Source organism: Cynocephalus volans, chromosome 8, assembly GCF_027409185.1.
Source record: "Cynocephalus volans isolate mCynVol1 chromosome 8, mCynVol1.pri, whole genome shotgun sequence".
In the NCBI taxonomy this organism is placed as follows: Eukaryota; Metazoa; Chordata; class Mammalia; order Dermoptera; family Cynocephalidae; genus Cynocephalus; species Cynocephalus volans.
In genome coordinates this window covers 108,943,078-108,969,285 of record NC_084467.1, presented here as the reverse complement: position 1 = coordinate 108,969,285, position 26,208 = coordinate 108,943,078, and the positions used below count along the sequence as shown (strand labels likewise).

Below are 26,208 nucleotides of genomic sequence, written 5' to 3'. Positions count from 1 at the left end.
CGACTGCTGGAGCTGACTTCCGCAATCCTGATGGAATAAATCCAGCATTCCTAGTCATCTGCCCACATTAGCCACACTTCCCTGCTGAAACGAGCCCAGACAAGATTCCCATCAGCAGGTAACATTTTCAACTTCCTAGATCTTTTAACTTCTCTTTCCTGCCTGTTCTCTATTTTAGGAGTATTAAGTATATAATAATTTGGGGATTAAAATGAACTTTATAGGTTCTGCAGATGAAAACAGAGATGCTTTTCTCAGGTCATTTTCTGGCCAAATGAAATCTACATGGAGATCTTTAGGATTTCTTATGTATTTTGTATATATGCATACATGGTTGTTAGTAAAAACAAAGGAAGTAGGGAATCCTTTACCCATCCCTCAAGAGTGGCCTCTCTGTACGGTTTTCTGCTTTAGCTAAAAGGTGTAACTCAAATAGTGAAGAGGAGGAGGAGTGGTACCGGGACTTCCTACTCTGAGACATCTCAAAGCACTTAACGCTCCAGCTATTAAATGTCCTACTGAACATTTTGCCAGTTTGCAAAAATTATGCAAAAATGGAGTATAAATTTAAAAATTGTGCAAGTCGTATGACTTGCTTCAGACCAAATTGTTCTTAAAATAGAGGACTTTGTAATTAAGCAAGCCAATGCAAGAAATGAGTGAAGCTAGAGTAAACTTATTTTTTTAGTCAAGTTCAATAGTGAGAAGAGGGGAAAGAGTATAAACTTTGAAGAGCTGTGAATTTAATCTTCATAGAACATTGCTTTTTTGAGGTTTTTTTGTACTGTGAGGCAGCCACAGAAGTTTTTCTGTTGTTGGAAGTAGGAAAGAAACCTCCCTGTCCACAGCATCTGGTTAAGATTAGGGCAGTTTCCTGCCTAAGGAGAGAAGGGAGGAGAAAGGAGGAAGAAATGCATAATGAGAGTGAGAAGACAGCAAATGTCTCTGTCTCAAAGTTAGAAAACAGGAAATTCTGTCAACTTTTCTCTTGTCCTCTCCTGGCAAGATCTGGAAAAATATCAGAATTTAGGCAAGGAAGAAAATGTCTTGAAGAAATCATCAGAATGCAAAATTTAGCTGGAAATCTCTCTTTCGTGTATTCTCCAAACCCACTCCCACCTTGTTCATCTCCAAGCTGGGAATACTGGAGGAGACAGGAGCTGAGCCCATTCCGATTGTCTAGTTTCCACCCTGTTTCTGGGTGTGTGTGTGTGTGTGTGTGTGTGTGTGTGTGTGTCTGTGTGTGTGTGTGTGTCTGTGTGTGTGTGTGTGTGTGTGTGTCTGTGTGTGTGTCTGTGTGTGTGTGTGTCTGTGTGTGTGTCTGTGTGTGTGTCTGTGTGTGTGTCTGTGTGTGTGTGTGTGTGTTGGTTGAATCTCCCCAGGTCAAATTTGGAACCATTTGTACCAGCACCCATCCAAACCTAGGCCCTTCCTGTCTATCATTGTTTGCTTTATCATATAAAAATCACCCTCAATTCTGTCTACCTTCATCATAGAGCTTAGGTTTCCTCTGCCTCACGGTTCAGAGGAGGGGGTTCTTAACTTTGGGTTCAAGAATTCCCTAGGATTATTGTGTGTAGATGCACTTTCTGGTGAGGCACTATACTTTTATTAGCTTCTCAAAAGAGTCTGTAACTTCTAAAAGGTTAAGAGCCATCTGTCCTGGAATAAGGCTTCAGCTATTTCTTTGTCCTAAGCCACGCTGTGAATCCCCCTCCAAATGGAGGAATCTCCCCTAATTATCCCCTTCCCCAGGATGTGGGGGCTCAAGGTTCTGCTGCTACCCATGGTGAGCTTTGCTCTGTACCCTGAGGAGATACTGGACACCCAGTGGGAGCTATGGAAGAAGACCTACAGGAAGCAGTATAACAGCAAGGTGCCGGGGGACCTGGAGGGGATCATGGGAGGAGGGCTGGAACCTGAGATCTCTAGTCCAAGCTTCCAGACTCCCCTCTTTGATCCAAATGCTTTATGCCAACCAAGCAAACCTGACCCTGTTCCCTAACTTAATATTCAGTTTTCTTAACATACGTTTCATTCCTGTGCATCAACTCACCCTCTATCAAGTTCTATCTTTCCTTTGCTTTATAACTATCTTATATTTCTCTTTTGAGAAGACTTCTCAGATTAATGCTATTAATCTATAAAAGCAGTTTTTCTATAGATCTCTCCAGAGCTTTGTAATGTATTATTTGTATTTCTTTACATGCTTCTTTTTGCATGCTCTTAATAATCCCGTGGTTAGTTCCCCAACTAGATTGTAAGCTTTTTATGATTATGAGTTTCATCTTTTCTCCTAAAAACCTCCACAGTATTACATATGTAATTTTGCACACAGTCGATGCAAGTACTGACTGTGCTCTGTTTAGGTGGATGAAATATCTAGGCGTTTAATTTGGGAAAAAAACCTGAAGTATATTTCCATACATAACCTTGAGGCCTCTCTTGGTGTCCATACGTATGAACTGGCCATGAACCACTTGGGAGACATGGTGAGTTGAGCCTCAGTTCCTTGCCCACCTGTTCTGTTTGCCTTAGTTCCCTGCTAATGCGTGGCTTCTTTTTTCTCTGTCTCAGAACAGTGAAGAGGTGGTTCAGAAGATGACTGGACTCAAAGTACCTCCCTCTCATTCCCACAGTAATGACACCCTCTATAACCCAGACTGGGAAGGCAGAACCCCAGACTCCATCGACTATCGAAAGAAAGGATATGTTACTCCCGTCAAAAACCAGGTACTCTCCTTTCTTGTGGATGTGAGTATTTAATATGGCATGACCTCTTCCTTTTTCTGCTTTTTTGCTCTGAGGTAGGAATGCACCAGTAAGAGCGGACAGGGAATTAAAGTACATCCCCCCATGCTGAGAGAATGTAGACTATTCTGTTATTTAACTCATTACCTATTTTTGTACGTTTAGGTTGCTTCTAGCTTTTCTTTATTACAAACAGTGTTGCAACAAATATTCTTATGCATATATTTTTGTGCACAAGTACAAATATTAATACAAAATAAGTAAATCCTAAGATTGGAATTGCTAGGTCACAGAGAATATTTTCCAAAAAATCTTTTCCAATCTTATATTCTTACCAGCATGAGAATGCTAGTTTTCCCACAACCTTAGCAACACAGATTATATCAGCTAGATGAACAATTGACTTAACATTCATAGAACAAAGATTCCACCCCCTCTACCCTAGAACCTACCAGATAACAGTGCTAGGTATAGAGATTCAAGATGACTAAGACATGACCTGTGTCCTCAAGAAATCCTCAATCTTAAAAAATAGAACAGGAAAGAAAAAAAAATCTAGTCTAGCTAAACAAACACTAATGATAATAGCTAGCACTTTTTGAGAGATTATTATGTGTCAGGAATTTCTGAGTTCTTTCTGTGAATTAAATCTTTTAATCCTTGTTAACAATCCCATTAAGTATATTATTATCCACATTTTGCAGATAAGAAAATTAAGGCACAGAGACGTTTAGTAATTTACCCAAGGTCACATAGCCATTGGGTGGCAAAGCCAGGGTTAGAGCCCAGGAAAACTGCCTCCAAAAGCCAGCACTCTGCTCTGCTTTACTGCAGCTAATGGTAACAATGGTAACAACAGTTATCAGTAGCAACAACAGCAATAGAACAATGCAATAAATGTTAAATGAAGAGGAATAGGAAGAATTCACAACAAAGGTGACATTTGTGTGGGAATTTATGAAATGCATAGGTGACATTTGTGTGGGAATTTATAAAATGCATGGAATTTCATCAGACAGGTAGAAGATACAGAAGGTGGAAACAGCAATGACTGACAGTTTCTCTGTGCCTCTCAGGGTCAGTGTGGTTCCTGTTGGGCTTTTAGCTCTGTGGGTGCCCTGGAGGGTCAGCTGAAGAAGAAAACTGGCAAACTCTTAAATTTGAGTCCCCAGAACCTGGTGGATTGTGTGTCTGAGAATGATGGCTGTGGAGGGGGCTACATGACCAATGCCTTCCAGTATGTGCAGAAGAACCGGGGTATTGACTCTGAAGATGCCTACCCGTACGTGGGACAGGTGAGACTGCTCCACACAATTATATAGCTCTGTAATGGTTCCTCATTCTTCAGCATGATATTTGTACTAGACACAATTCCAGAAATCTTGTTTTCTATTACCTTATCCTGCTTTCTTGATGGGATAAATTCCCACAGAAGGCCAAGAAGATTTCCACAATCTGGGAGAACTTTGGAAATGTATGCTACCATAGCTCCTATTTGCCTTTCTATCCTAGAGAACAAAAGGAGGATAGTTTACCCCATACACCTCTGATCCGTTCTCTATAACCCTTTGCTCAGTTCCCTATTCCCATAACAAACCCACAAATCCATGATGCTATTTTCATGAGTCATGTAGCTTTATTTTGTATGATCTCAGTGTGTGTTTTGGAAACATTTAAGCAAATTATGTAAATCAGTTAACATGCTAACATGTATAAAATGAGAGAAAAAACAACCTTCATATTTATTGTAATTTTAGAAACAAAGGATTAACTCACTTCTTCCTATATGATCCTTTAGTAATAGGAAGGGGATCTTTCTAATCTAAAAGGGAGGCAACCTGAGGATTTTTTTTAATGTGGGGCTGATAGATAATATAATATGGGGACTTTGTGACAGGAACCTTTCTAGCAGAGATAGCAAGTTTGAGTAAACAATGATGGCTACTATGTGCAAAGCCATGTGCTTAGTGCATTTTCTAATTTAATCCTCATAACAGCCCTGTAAGGTAGACTTATCCTCACTTTATAGGTGATGAAATTGACACTTAAGGAGATAAAACAGCATGCTCAAATTCATACCACCGGTATGTAGCAAAGACAGAATTTATCTACCAGATCTGTTTGCTGCAAACATTCCTATGCATGTCTCCCAAGCACATGTGCAATAATTTCTTACTAAGTTATAATACCTTAGGACAGAATTGTCTGGGTCTTAGGGTATGTGTATCTTTAACTTTCCTACAAAATGTCAAAATTGTTTACCAAAGTATTTGGAAAAATTTATATTCCCGTCTGCAGTATGTAAGAAATCCCATTGATTTACATCTTTATCTGTATGTTTATCTGGCCACTTCCATTTCTTCTTCAGTGAATTGACTGTTTATATCTTTTGCCCATTTTTAATTGAGTTGTTTTTCTCTTTCTCAGTGACCTTTAGGAATTTAAAAAAGATATTTGGATACTAATACTATGTGTTTTAAGTCGAGGTTTGTCTTTTATTCTCTTTTATGATGTCTTTCAATCCAGAAAAATTCTTAATTTTAATGTAGTAAAATTAGTAATTTTTTTTGCAATTTATGGCTTTAAAAAAAATCCAATAGCAATGAGTTTTATTCATTCATGTTTAGTCATCAAAAGTGATGTCTGCTGCAGTAAAATATTCACTTAATGTAAATGACTGAACAAACCCATTTCAATGGATACTCAACAACCTTCTCAGTTACTTCAGCATATCCTCATGACAATGGCCACATCAAAACAGTACTTTATTTTGTAAATTTCATCCTACTGTTGTTCTGTGTTATGGTTTTCCAGTTGTCAGATATACAGGTGAAGAAATTGTAACTGGAAAAAAAAATCCTTATGATCCATATATAATTTTCTGAACTTCTAGGTCCCAAATCCATATAGGAACTCTAGGACTGCTAGTATAAGGTGCAACATACTAATACTGCCGTAACAGATTAGCTTCTTTATTTATTTATTTATTTATTTGTAATTTTTAAAATTTTTATTGAATCGAAATTGATTATACATAGTTTTGGGGTTCAACATTGACATATGTTGATCAAATCAATATTACTAGCATATATATTGTTAGAAATCATAATTATTCTTTATGCCCCTTGTCCAATCCCTCCCCATCTCCCTTTCCCTCCCCCCATCCCCCTCTAATTACCCTAGATTTCTTCTCTCCCTCTGAAAGAAAAATGGTTACTCTGTTGATTTGCTGCCCAAATGATCTGTCCAATGCTGAGAGGCACGATCAGTCTCCCAATACTATCATAGAGCAGATGCCTCTTCCATCGCTCTGAAATTTGCTTGGTGGAGAGAGACATCCTCCTCCTTTCTTTATCTCTGCTGGTGACTCTCCTTGTGTCAATGCACTCCAGTGGGTAGCAGACCATCTGCATGGTGGTTGTGACATCCAGCTGCCTTTGCAGCAGCCATGGTTATCATGGTGGCTGTGGTGGGCCACCCACATGGAGGAGATGTTTTTGGCATGCTCTTTGGAGCTGGTGGTGTGCCTGGTTGTGGAGAGTCTGATCCCTGGCTCCATACCCTGGGTTCCCAGGTGGGCCCTGAGGCGCTGGTACAGTGTGCCTGGTTGTGGGAGCGGGATCCAGTCCCCTTCTCCATGCCTTGGGTCTCCGGGCAGGCCCCAAGGAGCTGGCATGGTGTGCCTGGTTGTGGGAGGGGGGTCCGGTTCCCTTCTCCATGCCCCAGGTCCCCGGGCGGGCCCTGAGGTGCTTGGCACGGTGTGCCTGGTTATGGGAAGGGGGACAGATTAGCTTCTTTAATTCTGAATATATTAGGTCAATTAGTGAGAGATAACCTGAACATGGCAAAATATTCTTGTAACTTTTTGTTCTCACTCCAAATGAAAAAATTTGTGTTTACAATTTTCTTCCTATTGATTAATCCAGAAAGCTAATTTAGAGGTTTGTGTAACTGTATTAAGGAATAATAAATACTACCAGAACTAATAGCTGATGACTCATCCATTGACCGCTTGCATCATTTATTTAGCACTACATTAATGAGTTTGTCGAGAAATAGTTTAATGAATAGCTCAGAGACTGAATAATTTAAATGAATATTACAAAATATTTGAAACCCTGTTTTGTAATAGAAGGAGCATTTGACTTCTAATATTCATTCTCCTGCCCTCCAAATGATCTCTTCAGCATTGTAGAACAATGTGGAATGATTTTGGTCTCATACTTAGTTAAAATGAAGAATTAGCCATTTAAGGCACATGCTCCATTTTCTGACATTCTGAATGTGGGACAATTGTTCTTTTGCATCTGCTTTACAGTTTCTGAAAGTAGTTATTGTCCAAAACTGAAAGAACTTCTTTTCTCAGATGAGCATGTTAATGAGTGGAGGGAGGTAAAGAAAAATAAAATTTTAAAAAGAAGAGATCTCATAGGGCAGCAGCCAGACAAGAACATTTAAAAAGGACAGTAATATAAGTTTATTCCAGGCATAATGCAGGTTATTCTGACTTTAGAATATCATCTCATGACATCCTTCTGAATCCATTTCCAAGATTTTTTTTTTACTTGTAGATCCAGGAGGAATTAGGGGTTTGGATCACATGGCAAAGAACAGAGGGATCTTGAGGAATTATTAAGACAGAAGACCACTATAATCTTAGAATATCATGTCAAATGCTTCCATCACTGTCAGTATTTAGATAATGTATTCTTATACATGCAGCCTTAAGGTTTTTAAGGGGTAGGCTGTAGGAAAATGAATTGCTGAAAAGAATATACCACCTTGACATGGGCTGTCATTAGATTCCATAATTGTGGCTTGCCAATGAAACTCATTGTTAACAAGACCTGCAAAACATAGTGTTGGAAGGTCACTGGTTAAGTTCCTTATTAATCTATTTTCGTGTCATATTATGTGCTTTTATACCTGCCTCTGATGAGAGCATAGTGTCCAACCAAAATCCTTTGCTTCACATTAGCTCCCCTAATATACGTGCAGAGGGCCCAGGTCCTCCCTCTAGCTGGGCCTTGGTCTTGGCCTTCTGACCACACAGCATCTGATGCCTCCCTGCCCTTTGAGGCTCACACATACTACATGGCCAGAAGATGATTTTTGTTTTTGTTTTTATTTTTCAAAAAAAACCCCAAAACCTTATTTTCCTACACTGAGGTAATAAAAATACTCTCTCTCTTTAAGTTTTACAGTTTTTTCTTCCACATTTATGTTTTTAAACCACCTGGAGTTGATTTTCATATGTGGTAGAAGGTAGGAATCCACTTTTCATATTCTTTTTTATAGTTCCATCAAAACGTGAGGAGGAACAGACCTTCTGTAGAGACTCTAATCTGCTGCCCCATTAGTGCACTGACATTACTCAAAACATTGGTTGAGTTTCTCCTACACCAACTCATTGCCTATTGCTTTGTCCTAGTCCTGTTACAACCTTTTTTCTTCTAGGATGAAAGTTGTATGTACAACCCAACAGGCAAGGCAGCTAAATGCAGAGGGTACAGAGAGATCCCTGAGGGGAATGAGAAGGCCCTGAAAAGAGCAGTGGCCCGAGTAGGACCCATCTCTGTAGCCATTGATGCAAGTCTGACCTCCTTCCAGTTTTACAGCAAAGGTAAGGAGCTGTTCCTATAGAAAACTGTCTTTTATGATGTGGGCTTAGCGGCTTCTTGAAGGGCCCTGAGTATTTTTAATACTTAGTTTTCATATTCAGACTGAGTTGCCAGAAGAAACTAACAGCTGCTGCATTGCAGGGCATTTCTGTTGTAAACCGTCCTGACTGGGACAGAATCTTACCAAGTCTCCAGACTGGAAGACCCCATAGGGCAATGCTTGGATTGCACAGAGCCTCACCATGATAGTTTGTTTCCTAGGTGTGTATTACGATGAAAACTGCAATAGCGATAATCTGAATCATGCGGTTTTGGCAGTGGGATATGGAATCCAGAAGGGAAACAAACATTGGATAATTAAAAACAGGTAATGATGGGAATGCTACTTTTGTCACTCAATCACCCTTACAATGTTCAACTTTATCTCCCAATATTCTTTCTCTGTCCCAAATCAAGAGAAAGTTGTCTTGGGCTTTTCAGTTCTACCTTCCCAGTCAGAAGCTCTTAATTCTGAGTCTAACATTTAATGGCCAGACCCAAAGTATGTGTTAGTTAGCTGCTTTGTGTGCAAGGAGCTTAGTCACATACACAAAGAAATGAGTAGATGTCTGCCTTCAGTGATCTCATAGCCCAATAAGAAAGACAGACCTAACTAACCATGACATAAAGTAGCACAAAGAACCAGCAGGAGCTTTGGAATTACATATTTTTCACTTTTTTTTTTCTGTAATATGATCAGTTAGGGAAGTTTCCATTATCAGTCTGTCTATAAGCAGTAGGGGAAGAATGTAAAGGTTTATTATCTCCTTTTGCAGCTTTTTGCCCTTCAAGATATACTTAGGATAGACATACATTAGAACTTGCCTAATATTGTGAAGTTTATGAAAAGAAACACTTTTTTAGAAATAAGATATGAACAAAAAAATCGTTAGTGTTTTCTTTCCTATTATTGGGAACAAATAAAACTCCAGGGTACCTTGCTTCCTATCTCTCTTTAGCCCCTTGTAGCTTTTGAGGAAGGGAGACAGATTAATGAGAATATACTTTTTATTTCCTGGTTGGTCACCACCAGCCTGACAGCAGCACTGATTAAATATGCTGTCTTTGGTGTCCTCCAAGGAGCAGGAGACCTAGACTCTGTGGAATTCACAGACTAATGTAGTGGTATAACCAAATTGAGCTGCTGCCTAGAGGGCTGGCAGGCCTCAAGCATGAAGCAACATTTTATATCACAGTCCCAACTCAGGGTGAACCTGAGAAACTTTCTAAGAAGTACCTCTCCCACAGCATCTATCTTGTGTTTTCCCTTTCTAGACTCCCATCCCCAAACACTTACCCTGTCCTTTTTTGATCGGGGACCAAGGGTGGAGGCAGCATCCAAGAGAGCTTGGAGGAAGAAGGGACATACCCAGGCAGAATCAGGGACACTGGGGGCCTTTGGAGAAGGGCAGAACAGAGTTAGGGTACAGGTCTTAAGTAAAATGTATTTATGTCATTGAAGAAGTTGCTGGTTGGGGAAAAAGGACAGAAGACTCATGAAAACAATTTAGGAACATATATAGACCAATCTTTTCTCTCTCTCTTTTTCCAGTCTTCCAGTCTCACCATTCATTTCCTTAATAATTTAATCCACTCTCATAGTTTCATCTTTTCTATGAGATTTACTCCCAAATCAAGATCACCAGTTCAGCCTCTCTTGCCTCTTTCTTATGTTCTAGATTTCAAGATTAATCTTCCCCCAAAACAGCTCTGATCGTATCACTCACCCACTCAAAAACCTTCACTGGCTCCTCCATTATGATGGGACAAAGAGTAAAGGTCAAACTCTTCAGTCTTGCAGTAAGGATAACTCAACCTAATCTCAGTCTACCTTTCTAGACATGTCTCCCACTAAAACCTGTCAGGCACCCTATTTTTCAGCCATATTATACTGGCACATGTTCCATGCTTTCTTGCCTCTGTTGCTCATTTCACACCCTTCCACTGACATCCCATTCGCACAGGTCCAAATTCTACCCATCCTTTGGGCTTAGCTCAAATGTCACCTCTTATATCAAGCCTATTTTGATCCTCTTGATCAGAAGCAATCTCTCCCACCTTTGAGACTTATAACATTATGCCTTCTTTCCAACTCTTGACTTTAAACTCTTTAAAGGGAAAAAATCATTGTATCCATTTTTGTTTACCATCAGTACCTAGCACAATACTAAATAAGTGTTTTAATGAATAAATAAACTGTGGGTACTAAGCATTTTTCTTGATTGGTCCTACAGCTGGGGAGAAAACTGGGGAAACAAAGGCTATATCCTCATGGCTCGGAATAAGAACAACGCCTGTGGCATTGCCAACCTGGCCAGCTTCCCCAAGATGTAATTCCAGCCAGACCAACCCCATCCTGCTCTTCCATTTCTCCTACGATGGTACAAAGTAATGATGGACTTTGGAAGGGAGTTGGTGTGCCATTCTTGAAGCATATGTGGTGATAGTTGAGATTGTTCAGTTTTCCTATTTGTTTGTGCTTCAAGTGATCCGTACTACGTTCCTTCTTTCCCCACAAAGCCTTTTTCAATTGGGCCACAGCAGGAATTTCCCTGACACATATATACTCTTAAGCTAAGAGATATGACCATACCCTGTCCTGACTGGGTTGTCTTGGGGCTCATGCTGTGCAAAAAGAGTCTAGAGATTTTCATATAGGCTACATTCTCATTCACTGGGATTAGTTAGCTTTAACCATCTTAGAGGACTAAGGTGACCTGACTTCATAGTTTCCAATTTCCCTCTATATCTTCAAGATAGAAATTTCTGTGTTTCCACTCCAATTCATAAAGCTATTAGTCTTTAGTATATGTTTATGTAAGAAATATGTTTTATTTTTCCTTCTTTGCACTTTTTGAAATAAAGTATCTCTGTCTACAATTTAATAAATAGCATCTACTGCACATTCACTTAGTGTCTGATATTGTGTTAGGTGCTGGAGACAAAAAGAAGAATAAAACATGTTCCCTATACTGGATGTGCTCACAGTCTGATTGGAGAGACTGTCATATAAACAATTCATTTCAATTCATTTATTTGTTCATTCCTTCAACCAACATTTATCGAGTGCTTATTCTATACCAAGAACTGTACAAAGTTTCTGTATTAAGAGGACACAAGGAAATCTCAATATTTAATTCTGCGTGTAGAGGGACCAGATTAAGTGGCACATGAGCCTAGGTCTTGAAAAATATCTTAAGGCCCTTTCTGAAGTTCTACAACCTAAACTTTTGCTGTTACCAAAAGAGGAAATTAAAATTTTTAAAACAATTTTTAAATTTTTTATTAGCGTATTCATCGTTACAAATCATACTTATTCTTTATGTCCCTTATCCAATCTCTCCAATTGCCCCCCTTCCCCTATTTCTCCTCCCCGCTTTTCTTCCCCCTGCCTCTTCTAATAACCATAGATTTGTTCTCTCCATCTGATAGATTAACTGTTCCTCTGTTGGTTTGTTGCCTAGATGATCTGTCCAGTACTGACACAGGTGTGATCAAGTCTTCCCCTATTATCGCAAATCAGATGCTTCTTCTATAACTCTGGAGTGTGCTTTGTGGAGAGAGAGGACTTCTTTTTTGGGGGGGTGGGGTCTCCCCTGGTGCCTCTCCTTGTGTCAATGAAGTTGAGAGTCTGGCACGTCATCCGCATGGTGACTGTGACTACTGTTATAGAGACTAGCTGCTTTTGCAGCAGTCATGGCAATTGTGTTGGCTGTGGAGGGCTACCCATGTGAAAATTGTGTTTTTGGTGTGCTCTTTACCTGCTTGTGGCTGGGTTCAGCTTCCCCTAGCTTCATGCCTCAGGATTCCAGCAGGGCCCAGGGCGGTAGTGGCAGCTTGCCTAATTGTGGCTGGGTTCGGCTTCCCCCAACTCCATGCCTCAGGATTCCAGTCGGGCCCAAGGCAGTGGTGGCGGCTTGACTAGTCGTGGCTGGGTTCAGCTTTCCCCAGCTCCATGCCTCATACTAAGATGTTGTTGTGGAGCAGTTGAGGGGAAGAAGAAGAAGGAAAGGGTGAGGGAAAATAGGGTGGGAAGAGGGGGAAGTAAGGGGAGAGTGATCCAAGCCTGTAGCCCCCCCCATTCTGGCAGGGGAGACTAGGGGGCTTCCAGCAGTGGCTGGGTCGTTACTGGGCTGGTTGCAGATGTTGGGGGGAATGTGGCTGAGGCCCTCAGCCCCTGCACCACCCCAGCTCAGGACCCATGGTCCTTTCTGCAGTGGCTCGGGGGTCATCACTTGGCTGGTTGCGGGTGTTGGGGGGGCATGGCTGAGGCCCTCAGTCCCCCACCACCCCAGCTTGAGGGCTTGGGGCGCTTTCTGTGACAGCTCAGTGGTTGTCACTAGGCTGGTTGGGATATCAGGGGCTGTGGCTAAGGCCCTTGGCCCCCTACTGCCTTGGCTCTGGGGCCTGGGGTGCTTCTTGCAGCAGCTAAGTGGTCATCGCTGGACTAGTTGCAGATGTCAGGGAGCCAAGGCTGAGGCTGTCAGCCCCCCACTGCCCCAGCTCAGGAGCCTGGGGTGCTTCCAGCAGCAGCTCAGTGGTTATCGCTGGGCTGGTTGCAGATGTTGGCATGGCATGGTTGAGGCCCTCAGACCCTGCACTGCCCTGGCTCAGGACCCACAGCCCTTCCTGTGGCAGCTTGGTGGTCATTCCTGGGCTGCTTGCAGGTGTCGGCGGGGCATGGCTGAGACCCTTGGCCCTCCCCCGACTCTAGCTCAGGAGCCCAGGGGCTTCCAGTCCTTCTAGGTTTTATAGGTGTTCTTTGGTGGTGTTAGACCTTTACTAGTTAATATCAAACTTTGTCTCTGATCTGTGGATATTTTGTTTTTTCTTTCAGTCCTGTGTTGGATTATGCTGTTACCACCACTTAAGTTCTGCACTGGAACTAATTTGTTGTCCTTTGCTTACTTCTAAAAGGGAGGAATGTCCTGTGGGGACCAACACTTGAGCCATGTAGTTGAGCTAAGCTAAATTGTTTCATTGCTCTGATTCTCTGGGGAAGGCTTTTTGTGCAGCTGAGATTTTAATGGTTGACCTTTTATGTACTTCGGGGACTCATGAGGTCTGGTACACCTAGGTTGCATGGGAACTCTGCTCTGGGCCTAAGTCTTTTCAGCAAATGGCACCCCTTGCAGTTCTATATTCCCAAGCAGTCTCCACTGAGTGGTCATGTGCTGATGGGAGGGCAGGTCAGCTGTCCATGCTGTGTCCCAATACTCCACTGGTGGACACGTCTCCCCCACTGCCCGCACTTCACACACTTCCCATAGGACAGGCTGTGCACCGGTCCCTTGTGATGACTCACTGGCCTCTGAGTGGTTCTTTTTTTCTATTGTCTGTGGCTCCTTGCTCTTCTGTGGGTCCACAGGAACCCCGTTAGTGGTCCTGCTGGCCTGGAGGCCAAGGCCCTGTTCTCTCCTCCCACCTCCAAGCAACTTCATACAAAGTGCACAGCCGTGGCTTTTGCCAGCTCTTGCTCCATGTGCTCATCAGCTCCAGGCTTAAAGTGGCCAAGGCTAGAAATGGTGGGAACGATCCTTTCTTTCTCTCATCGTGGCTTCTCCTGCCTTCATGAACTCTATAGGTCTCTCCTCCTCTTCCCCTGAGCTCCAGTGGCCCCAGCTTGGCTGTTGTTTTTAATAGTTGTAAATTGGTTGATTTGTGGGAGATAGTGACACTGGGGACCATCTGTTCCACCATCTTGACGGGAAGCCTTTGAAATTCTTTACTAATATTTTCCAACCAGTATTAATTCTAAAAGAATTTAGCTGACTAATATGTCAGCACAACTTGCTTTGCCATTTTACACAACATGTTTATTGAGCATCCATTATTACCACTAGAATGAATTCATATTTGTTAAATGCTTACCATGTGTCAGGCACTTTTATTTTATTCTATGTAAAAATTATTTATTTTTGTTTTTAAATATTTATTACCATGTGGTAAGTAATGTATTAAGGCTAGGAGGATGAAAAAAATTAGTAACTCATGGCCCTGACTTCAAGAATATTGTAGACTAGTGGCAGAGACAGATATAAACAACTAATAATACCAACTGTAATGAAATAATTATGCCATCTCAGGCATTCTTAATGGAATTTTAGATGAAGCTTCATTGAGAGCAGGGCTTTGAAAGATCTTAATGGGCAGAGAAGAAGGGTGGGGAGGGCATATCAGGCTGAAGATTCTGAATGAACAAAGGCCCAGAGCTGTGTGGATGAATGGTGAGGGCTGGAGTGGCTTGAGTACAGAGTATAAAGGAATACATGGTAGATCTGAGGTCAGACAAGGTTGGAGATGAATCCTGGAAGGCCTTGAATGCCCACTATGTCCCAAGAAGTTCATACTTTATTTTATAGACACACATTTAGGAGGCATCAAATATTTTTGAGCAGGAGGGAGACATGATCAGATCTATATTTTTAGCAATATTCCCCTGGCAGTGGTGTAAAGAACAAACAAAAGATGAAGAACAAAGTGGAGATGCAAGAGATCAGAGGAAAGTCAACATTTAGGAGGCATTGCACATACTCCATTACTTCTCAAAGAAAGAATACTTCACAGAAGAATGACTCCAGAACTTTTTTGAAGCTTGAATATGAGTTTGGCAGATAGGAAAGGTAGGAAACAGCATTTCAGACCCGATGAATAGCATATTCAAATGGGTAGCCATGAGAGAGAGCATGCATATTCTACAATCTGCAAGTATTATTTTTTGAGCTTTGAAAGGATGAAAGGCAAGCGTGAGGGATATCTGACTCTCTACTAGGCAAATCTACGCAAAGTTCTGTTCCTTTGATCTGGGATTTTTTTCCCTTCTGCCTAAAGAACATCCTTTAGTATTTCCTTTTGTGTGGATATGTGGACAATAAATTTATTCCCTTCCTACATGTTTTTGGGTTTATTTCTAGGTTTTTGATTCTGGTTCATTAATATGTATACCTATACTTCACAAGTACTGTGGATTGAATGTCCCCCCCCCCCCCAAAAAAAACAATCACCACTGTGGCAGTGTTAAGAGGGTGGGGAATCCTATTATGATAATTGAAAGGTGGGGCCTTGAAGAGGTTATTTGATTGGGAAGACCATGACCGAGTAAATGGATTAATGGTAGTCATGGGCATGGTTCTGAGGGCTTTAAAAAGAGAAAGAGTTAGGGGTTAGCTCTCTCTCTTGCTTTTACCTTTCTTACAATGTGATACCCTGTATAGCTGAAGTGTTCCCTGGACTTTGGACTTCCTGGCCTCTGAACTGTAAGCAATAAATTTCTTTTTTTTTTTTTTTTTTTACAAATTACTCAGTTTTAGGTGTTTCTTTTATAAGCAATAGAAACAGACTAATATAATCACTATCACACATTTAATTAATAGAGCTTTATAATGTGTTTTAATAGGACAGGATTGGTCTTTCCATTATTGCTTTCATTTTCTACAGTTTTTCCTGAATATTCTTGCTTTTTTATTTTGTCTATATCTTTAGAATCAGCTTGTCAAATTATCAAAAATCCTGCTGGTATTTTTATTTGGATCACATTAAATTTATATCTTAATTTAGGGAAAATTGACCTCTTTGTAGTATTGAATCTTCCTAAGAGTTGAGGATGCCTTTATATTTTTTATGCTCTTCTTATAAATCTTTCTCATTTCTTGCTAAGCATTTTTCCAGGAAGTTTGCATTTATTTATTTATTTATTTATCTATCTGTTTATTTATTTATTTTATTTTATTTTTTGCAGTTGAAAATAGGGTCTTTCCCAAAATATCTTGTAATTGTATGTATTTGTATATTTGAGAGATATTGATTTGTGTTATATTAGTTTTGTAAGTAGCTACCATATCTTGGATTCTGTTTTTATTTATAAGTTTTTCAGTTTATTCTCTTGAATTTTTTTGAGTATGTAAGTAAATTTCTTTCCAATTTTTACCTCTAATTTGTTTTTTATTAAAAAATTTTTTAATGAGTCAAGTTAAACAGTGGGAGTGGAGAAGGAACAAAGAAATCTGTAACTGGTTGTGATCAATTAGTTCTAAACACCACTGCACTTGGACCTGCCTGCTTCTAATTTCTTTGTTTTCTATTTTCATTAGATAATTCTTCCAAAATGATTCTAAGTAATAGAGGTGATAGATCCTGACCTAGAAACATGATTATTTTTATAGATGCATGAAATTCTACTGTAAAGATATACATAACTTATTTAACTAGTCCCCAATAAATGTACATGCTGTTTTCAGTTACAAATAATATTGCAATTAATGACTAATATTTTGACACAGATATTTTTAAATGATTGTACAATCAAATCTGTCATTCTTTTAATTTTTAAAATTCCTTTCTTTTTTTTTTTTTTTTTTTTTTTTTTTCGTGACCGGCACTCAGCCAGTGAGTGCACCGGTCATTCCTATATAGGATCCGAACCCGCGGCGGGAGCGTCGCTGCGCTCCCAGCGCAGCACTCTACCGAGTGCGCCACGGGCTCGGCCCTAAAATTCCTTTCACAATAACAATATTAGCTAACATTTATTACGCTTTACTGTGTAGCCTACATCATGTTAAGTGCTTTACACTCGGCAGCCTTATTATCCCCATTTTATAGATATTAGTTTGCCCAAGGTAACCTAGCTAGAAAGTGGCTGAGCCAGGACTCAGACCCAGGTGTTTTTTTGTTTTTCTATCTTCTTTTCTAAATTTTATTATTATTTAAAATTTTATCTTATGGAACATTTCAAGCATCTACAAATAGAGTAAGTAGTGTAGTGAAGCCCCATGTACCCATGATTCAGTTTCAACTGTTAACAAAATTGTTTCATCTATACCTCCCCATTTTTCAAAAATACTTTAAAGCAAATATCAGTTATCATTTCATTCATAAATACTAAAATTTCAGTTGTTTAAAGTTTTTTTGTTTGTTTGTTTTGTTTTTTACTGTTTATTCAAATTGGTATCCAAACAGTTTTACACATTGCATTTGGTTGTTATTAAGTTTACGATATTCTTTAACAGTCACCTCTTCTGCCCGCAACCTCCCAAATACACGTATGTTTTTTCCTGGCATTGATTTTGTGGGTAAACTAGGTTATTTGTTCAGTAGAATGTCCCATACTCTGGATTTGGTTGATTGCTTCCTCTTTCTGAATCCAAATTCCTAGTGCTTTCAACTACTATATCATATACTCTGTTTCTCACTGTCTTTCATAAATGTCATGAGAAGGAAATGAAAATGTACAAGTGGTAGCCCATTAAACTTTTACACAGGCATTGTTGAAATCCTGGACAGTTTTATACTTTTATAGTTCATATCCTTTTGGCTGAACTTTCAGGCTCTTCTGCCATTGAAAAGCCTTTATGAGTCATCAGCAGGCTTTATAATACTTATAAGCTGAGTTTGTCAAGGACTACAGGAACCTAGCCCTTTATATCTGAGTGTTTACAGCCTAAAGGCTTAGTTTCCTGAGGCACTCTATGTGTAGGTTTGAAAGGGTAAAGATGCTGTGCTTTTGCTGATGAGAACTTATGTATAGAAAATTCTAAGGAATTAACTGAAAAGCTATTCAAACTAATAAAATGAGCTCAGCAGAGTTGCAGGATATAAGGTCAACATAACAAAAATCAATTTTATTTTTGTACAGTAGTAATAAACTGAAAATGTAATGAAGAAAACAACTCCATTTATAATAGTATCAAAAAGGATAAAATAGGAACAAAATTAACAAAGCAGTGCAAAACCTAGACTCTGAAGACTACAAGATGTTGAAAGAAATTAAGACAACCTAAATAAATGGAAAGACATCCCATGTTCATGGGTTGAAAAAATACTATTGTTAAGATGGCAGTACTCCCCAAATTGATCTACAAATTTAACACAATCCTTATCAAAACCCAAGCTTGCTTCTTTGCAAAAATTGACAAGTTGACCCTAAAATTCATATGAACATTTAAGGACCTCAGAATAGACAAAACAACCTTGAAAAAGAAAAAAGTTGGACTCACACTTTACAATTTTGAAATTTACTGTAAACCAACAGTAATTAAGACAGTGTGGCATAAGTTTAGGCATGTAGATCAATGGACTAGAATTAAGAGTACAGAAATAAACCCTTACATTTATGTTCAGTTGACAAAGGGCACCAAAACAATTCAATGAGGAAAAGAAGTCTTTTCCACAAATTGTGCTGGGAAAACTGGATAACCACATGCAAAAGAATGAAGTTGGAACACTGTCCCACACCATATACAAAAATTAATTCAAAATGGTTAGAAAACCTAAGGGTATGAGCTAAAAGTAAAGAACTTTTAGAAAACACAGGGATAAATCTCCTTGGATTAGGCATTATTTACTTAGATGTCACCCCATGCTCGCAGCTGGATGCGGGGTCACTCCATTGGTGCTTTGCCCAGGAGCCTCAGTGCACTCAGCCAACAGCCTCTGAGAATGCCCAGCTGAGCATACAGAGAGCCGTCAGGTAGCGGCTCTCTCCGAGGAACCTCTAGTGGACCCAGGGCGTGAGTGGGGCAGCATTTTCTTCTGGCACTGCTGCTGAGATGGCAGAAATTAGTCAAATTCAGTATGAAATGGAACACACCGAAGGTATTAGTCAACAAATGAGGATCTGAGAAAAATTAACAGTAGCACCACTAAATGCTGACCCGGAACAATGATTCTAAGGAGTACCAAATGGTAATATGATAATGCAGGTTTCAGAGAGGATGGTTGTAGCAGGAAATAATGAAGACATTCCATTTTCAAGACCAGCAGATCTTGATCTTATTCAGTCAACATCCCTTTAACCTCTGACACTAAAAACACCACCTCGTGTATTTACACTAAGTAAAAGACCACTAGATTTTCTGGATTTAGAAAGACCTCCTCTAACCCCTCAAAATGAAGAAATTCATGCAGTTGGCAGGTTAAAAAGAGTGCTCTATGAGTGAAAATGCTGTTCTCTAAAAGGGACAACTGCTCAGAAATGATTCTATGTATGGCATTTCAAATATAAATACAACAATCAGAGGAACATCAGATGACATGACTGTTATAGATGCAGCTTCAGTAAGATGACAGATAATCAGACTAATAGAAGACCACAGCTTCCAGAAGAGAAGAAGAAAGAATATGCTAAAAGAGAAATGGTCATGTAGTGGATTGAGTTATGTCCCCCAAAACTCACTGAAGCTTGAATTGTCTCCCAAGTTTTATGTATTAGAAACTTAGCCCCCACTGTGACTGTTAAGAGGGTGGGAAGTCCTATTATGGTAATCGAAAGGTGGAGCCCTGAAGGGGTGATTGGATTGTAGGACCATGAAGTAATGAGTGGATTAAAAATGGTGGTGAGGGGCGTGGTTTGAGGATTTTAAAAGAAGAGGAGAGTCTGTCTTGCTCTCCCTGCTTCCACCATCTTGCAATGTGAGACCCCTGGGTGACTGTTGCCACCACTAGATGGACTTTGGACTTCTCAGCCTCAGAATCGGTAAGCAATAAATTTTGTTTTCTTTATAAATAACCCACTTCCGGGTATTATGTTATAAGCAACACAAACAGACTAATACAGGTCATGTATTCAATTACTGTAGCATTGTGGCTGCCTAATAGCTGGCTCTGGTTTCACAGCTAGAGGTAACCTCATCTCTCAAAAATATTGTCTCAACAGCTTGAAATATAAATGATTTGCAAACTTCTTTGTTTCTGTCTTTGCACTGTATGCCACTTTATAGTCCATGACCTGAAAATGTATTTCTTCCAGAAGGTAGGGGGGAAGGACCTATATCTGTAGAAGTAAAGGTATATTTTGTCAAAAAAGAAAAAGAAAAGATTTCACACCACAAGCACAAGCAACAAAAGAAAAAATAGATAAATTGGACTTCTATCAAAATTTTATAAAATTTTTGTGCATCAAAGCCCACTACTAAGAGAGTGAAAAGACAACCCACAGAATGGGAGAAGATATCTGAAAAGGGATTAATATCCAGAATATATAAAGAACTTCTACAACAACAAAAAGCAACCCAATTTAAAAATGGGCAAAGGCCTTGAATATACATTTCTCCAAAAAACATACAAATGGTCAATAAGCATATAAAAATATGCAGAACTTCACTAGCATTTAGGGAAATGCAAACCAAAACCACAATGAGATACCACTTTATATGCATCTGGGATGTCTATTATCAAATAAACAAATTATAAAAAGTATTGGTGAGGATGTGGAGAAATTGTAACTCTTGTACATTGCTGGTGGAAATGTAAAATGATGCAGCTATTGTGGAAAATACTTTGGTGGTTCCTCAAAAAGTTAAACATAGAATTATCATATGATCCAATAACTTAATTCCTAGGTATAGGTCCAAAAGAATTGAAAGCAGGGATTCAAAGAGATAGCTGTACACCAATGTTCTTAGCAGCATTATTCACAATAGCCGAAAGGTAGAAACAACTGAAGTGTCCATGAACAGACAAATGGATAACCAATGTGGCAATATTCCATACAATGGAATATATTCCACCATAAAAAGAAATGAAATTCTGATACATGTGACAACATGGATAAACTTTAAAAACATGATAAGTGGGGCCGAGCCTGTGGCGCACTCGGGAGAGTGCAGCGTTGGGAGCGCGGCGACGCTCCCGCCGCGGGTTCGGATCCTATATGGGAATGGCCGGTGCACTCACTGGCTGAGTGCCGGTCATGAAAAAGACAAAAAAAAATAAAAAATAAAATTAAATAAATAAATAAATTGTGATAAAATACATATTTAAAAAACATGATAAGTGCAATAAGCCAGACACAATAGAACAAAATTTGTGATTCCATTACGTGAGGCATTTAGAATAGGCAAATTCATAGAGACAGAAAGTAGAATAGAAGTTACCAGAGGTTGGGGAGGGGGTGCGATGGAGAGTTATTACTTAATGGGTACAGAGTTTCTGTCTGGGATGGTGAAAAAGTTCTAAGTGGGAGAGTTTTGGGTGTGTAGGGGTAAGGGATATTTTGGAACTCTGTACTTTCTGCTCAATTTTGCTGTGAACCTAAAGCTGGTCTAAAAAATAGTCTATTTTTTAGAAAGTTCTGGAAATTGTGGTGATGGTTATACAACATTGTAAATATACTTAATGCCATTGAATTATATACTTTAAAAATGGTTAAAATGGTAAATTTTATGTATATTTTACCACAATTAAAAAAGATTTTTTTTAAAAGTGAAATTCTAGTGACTGTTTAAAGCTTTACTACCCAGCCTTGTGGTTTTGAATTAAACATTGCTCAGTCATTGTTTTGTTGTTATTCTTGTCTTCTCTACTTCTCTTATTGTCCATATTAGCAAAATCTATCCCTACCTCTTCAAAATGTGATATGAATCTGGTCATTTCTCTCCACCTCTACCACAGCCACCCAGTTTAAATCCCCATAATTTCCCCCTGGACTTCTGTAATAGCTTTCTAACTTCCCTACTTCCATGCTACACTCCACAGAAGATCACATCACTCCCCTGTACGAAGCCCTTCCATTACACTTTCACTTATTTAACAAATATTAAGCATCTATTATATGTGAGGCACTGTTCTGGAGATTCAGTAGTGACAAAAATCCATGACCTTATGGAGCTTATATTTTAGTGAATTTAGAATGTAATACAAAAATTTTAAATGGCTTACAAGCATGATCTGGTCCCAAGCTACCTCTTTGGCTTCATTTCAGCCCATGGTCCTATAAAAGTGGTCATCTAAACAAAATTAGAATTCTGTTGGAAATGAAGTAAGAGGAGAATAGTGGTTGTTTAAGAAATGTTCATGCCTATACAAAAGAGTACTTATGAACAATCCCTCCCCAATGAGTGACAACTCAGGGTCTTATCTGGTTACTGTTTTCAGCACTAAGACCAGGACTGCTGGCTGATATTACAGTCTTCCTCAAGTTTGGATATGTCTCCTTGATTCTTTTTTCTTTTCTTTTTGTCTGCCTGAGTTATTTTGAAAGGACTGTCTCCAGGATAAGAAATTCTTTCTTCTGCTTGCTCTAGCCTGCTGCTTAAGCTCTCAGTTGTGTTTCTTTGTTTGTTTGTTTGTTTGTTTTTTATTTCATTGAATGAATACTTCAGTTTTAGGAGTTCTGCTACATTCTTTTTTAAGGTATTAATCTCTTTGTAGATTTCCTCCTTCATATCCTAGTTTTTCTCATTTTGTTGTGTCATCTGAGTCTTGTATCTCACTGAGTTTCCTTAAGACTGTTGCTCAGAATTCCTTTTCAGTCATTTCAAGGTTTTCCTGCTATGTGGGGTCTGATACTTGAGAATTATTGTATTCCTTTAATGGTGTCATATTTTCTTTTTTCATATTTCTAGTATCTCTGCATTGATATCTGGTCATCTGGTAGTGCAGTCGCTTCCTCTGTAGTCTGGAGTGGCCTTGCAGAAAGAAACTTCCTCCTATAGATGTGTTTTACATTGAGTGTTGAGTAGGGTATTTTAGTATTGGTTCCAGGCAGATGTAGTAGAATAGTCTCTGTGTAGGTACTTCAGCCATATTCAATGTCAGGGTTGCATTTGAGTGTCTCCATGGCCTAGGTACTGGGCACTTAGTGAATCCTTGTTGAGATTGGTGACACTGTGTTGGGTTGTTTAGGACATGGGTGAGCTCTTGTGTTCTTGGTAGAAGCCCTTGGGTGCCCTGTTGCTCTTTGACTGGGGTGGGTGTCCCTGAGTGGGCACATTAATAGAGAATAAAACTAGCATCAGTATCATCCTAAAATTCAGAGTCCTTTTCTTTAAGACTAAGTAAGCCAGTTCCTCATAGGAACTTTTTTTTTTTTTTTTTTTTTTTTGGTTTTTGGTTTTGTTTCATGATTATTTACTTCTGACACTCTCAAAGGGAGCTGTAAGGAAAAGTTTCATGTACCTGTTTTAGCAGTCTTTTTTCCCTGTAGGCTGTCTATTCACACACACACAACACAGTATGAGGAACTGATCAATATTCATCTCACCTCAACTCCTTGTTCTAATGGCCTGGATGCTAGGAGTAAAGTTTATTCGCTGGAGCAGATCTATATGGGTTAATCAATCTGTGCACTATTTGTAACCAAGAACACAGAAGTCCAGGTATATGACAGAAGCCAAAGGAATCCTGGTTGAGTTGCTAGGGTGGGGTTGGCACTCCCTGAAAGACAACGGTTGGTTGAGGAACCAGTGACGCATCCTGGGGAATGCTGCAAACCCCCAGGTGTCTTAGCCTCCCCATGACTCCCAAGTTAACTCTGATTGCTCTGCTGGCCTTAAGCCCATCAGAACCCTGAGACCAAGGAAAATAATTAAAGTATTTATTTTATTCTGAAATACCCAGGTAACCCTTCTTCACTTCATTTTATAAAGGTTCATGCCTAGGAGGTTTCATCCTCTCATTCTTTTTTGGGACATAGGATTGGGGGAGAGCCTTTCTTAACTCTGAATTAAAAACTATAAATAATTGTTATAATTTTATGACACACTCTTAAAGTGTAAAAACTATACTTATAAAATCCTCAGAGGAACTTGAAGCAGCTGATTTTCAGGGTGCATGAGGCTGAGATGGTGATTTCAAAAGCTAGAGAAGGTACAACTGTAACAAGTAGGCAAAAGGCTTCCTTATTTTGCTTTCATTTCCCCTTTTCCATGTCATTTAGGAGATGTTTTCTCATCTATGATGGAAGGGAGCCAGCATTCTAAATAAGATTTATTATTATGCTCAGAGACTTGCCTTTTTGTTTTGTTCCATTTTTAATCTCTCTAGTTAAATGCATTTGCAACATCAAGAGTGCCCCATTTCAGGGGAACTTACTGTGCAAAAATCCAATTTGCAAGTTTGGAATGTTTCAGGATGATTTTTAATTTTATAAAATACATTAAGTGAACACAAGGATAGATTATCTAATGACATGTTCCCCTAATGTATTCAAATATGTACTGTATTTGTTTATAGACTTTTATATACCAGGAGGAGATTAAAAGAAACAGAGAATCCTAAGGCTAAAAGCCTCAGAAGCTACTGCCAAATGGTGATGAATTTGAAGTGAAGATAACACATGTAGAATATTATAATAAAAACTAACCCAACAAATATTTATTAGTTATTGTCTAAACATGTGTTAAGCCACAGAACAATACAAAGATGAGTAAGACAGGATCCTTTATTTTTAAGTTAGAGGGTGAGATAAAACTATCTTATGTGATACAAATAAAGAATAAATTCAAAACTTTGTGGTACCATCTATCTTAACACTAAGTTCTTTATTAAAATGTTGTTCTGCGAAGGGAACAGACCTAAGAATAATTTGTTGGTACCATAAAATTTTACCACTTCATGAAGAGATATTATAATTACATTCTATTGCTGGTGTCTTCCACTGTTTAGCCGCCTTAAAGTGTCAGTATTTCTGCACTACTTATGCATAGAGAAAGTCAGCCACAAGTATGTTAATTTACTTGCTCCAGGCCTTATAACCAGTAGGAGGCAGAACCAAGACAAATGCAAAAGCTTTTATGTTTTTTACTCAGCCCACGACGTGACAACAGAAAAAATAATGGCAGTTAGTATGTCTCTTGTTCTTTTTCCCATAAAAGGAAATTCATTTGTATTCTCTGTCTTCTCTCAGGGGAAATTGTTTTTTTCCAAAACCTTACACATTAATCAGGGGTCATGTACATCAAACTGAAATAAATATAGTCTCTCTTTAATTCTTGAGTCCAAAGGCAGGCTGGGAAGAAGTGGGTATCATCCCTGGGAGGCCAGTTTCATTTGGGGACCAACTCAACTTACATTCATCATAAATCCAGAATTCATTTATAGACTTAGAAATGAACATGGGAAGACATTTAAATGGCAATTGTGGTCCTGAATCTTGTTTAGAGCACCACTAAACAACACGACTAATCCCTAATTTTTTTTCCCCATTTGGTTGAGAATTATTTGAAATGGCTAGAGAAATAATTTCATACACAATTCCATTTAAGCAATATCCATTAATGGAGGCAGAAGGCTTTTATCTGTTGCCCTGTTAGTACTGAGTGTAAGTTTATAGACACTGTCAGGCAAAGAAATAATGACTGGGGAAAAAAACATGGTCCCTTATAAAAACAGTTGTTTACAATTTTTATCTTGATGCAAAGAAATTTGTTTTTATGCTCATTTCCTCATTAAGGAAATTGAACCATATATGTCTGGGGGTAAAAACACATAAAAGCATCAAGGCTAAAAGCCAAAAAATCAAATATGATACCAGATGTGTAAAAGAAGGACAGAGAAGAAGACAACCTGAAGTTATTGAGATTTCCAGAATAGCTTTCTTGAGTTTCCTCTGTTCACAGCCTAAGAAAAAACACCCTCCCAATATACCTTCTAAGACCTAGCCCTTGTTTTTCCAAACTCAGCATTACTGTGGATGTCATTACCAGGTTCGTCTATCTGGGTACTACAATTTATTTAAAAATTGCAAGAAGCTCACAGAATCTCTGAAAGGCCAGAGAGTCAGTCAGGCTTGGAGATTACATAACCATGAACATCACCCGTGCCACACAGAGAGGGCTGCTCAGTGTATGATGCCACTGAGCAGACACAATATTTGACATAAATGTTATAACTTATACAGGTAACACTTAGGACCAGATGTCAGAAGATCTGTTGCTGCCACTGCTGCTGTCATCGGGGGACATCTTCACCAATATTCTTACCAAAAGCATTCTACATGGGTCTGGTTCCTCATATACCACTCCCAAAATGATGTCTTGTACTGGTATGTCTCACTGGCAAAGTCTAGGTCACATGCCTGTGC

General features: G+C 39.2%; 2 protein-coding genes and 1 pseudogene across 4 annotated transcripts in view; all 3 read left to right on the top strand.

Annotated features, from left to right (window-relative positions):
* On the top strand, positions 1 to 26,095 carry CTSK (cathepsin K). Of its 3 annotated transcripts, XM_063104020.1 has the most exons (8): positions 1 to 118; positions 1,756 to 1,876; positions 2,370 to 2,492; positions 2,578 to 2,733; positions 3,828 to 4,046; positions 8,209 to 8,374; positions 8,634 to 8,739; positions 10,646 to 11,206. In XM_063104020.1, the coding sequence occupies exons 2-8, from the start codon at positions 1,757 to 1,759 to the stop codon at positions 10,743 to 10,745; spliced, it is 990 nt and encodes a 329-aa protein (XP_062960090.1). In that variant the 5' UTR covers positions 1 to 118; position 1,756; the 3' UTR covers positions 10,746 to 11,206. The 3 variants fall into 3 exon arrangements, with proteins under 3 accessions (XP_062960090.1, XP_062960091.1, XP_062960089.1); XM_063104021.1 differs by lacking the exons at positions 1 to 118; positions 10,646 to 11,206 and adding an exon at positions 26,026 to 26,095 and having other exon boundaries at positions 1,337 to 1,876; XM_063104019.1 differs by lacking the exon at positions 1 to 118 and having other exon boundaries at positions 1,337 to 1,876.
* LOC134383275 (mitochondrial fission factor-like) lies at positions 18,923 to 20,025 on the top strand (annotated as a pseudogene).
* Positions 26,090 to 26,208, top strand: part of CTSS (cathepsin S) — a 37,365-nt gene continuing 37,246 nt past the window's right edge. Inside the window, exon 1 of the mRNA XM_063104023.1 lies at positions 26,090 to 26,169. The gene's annotated coding sequence lies outside the window, so the exon portion shown is untranslated. The remainder of the gene's footprint in view (positions 26,170 to 26,208) is intronic.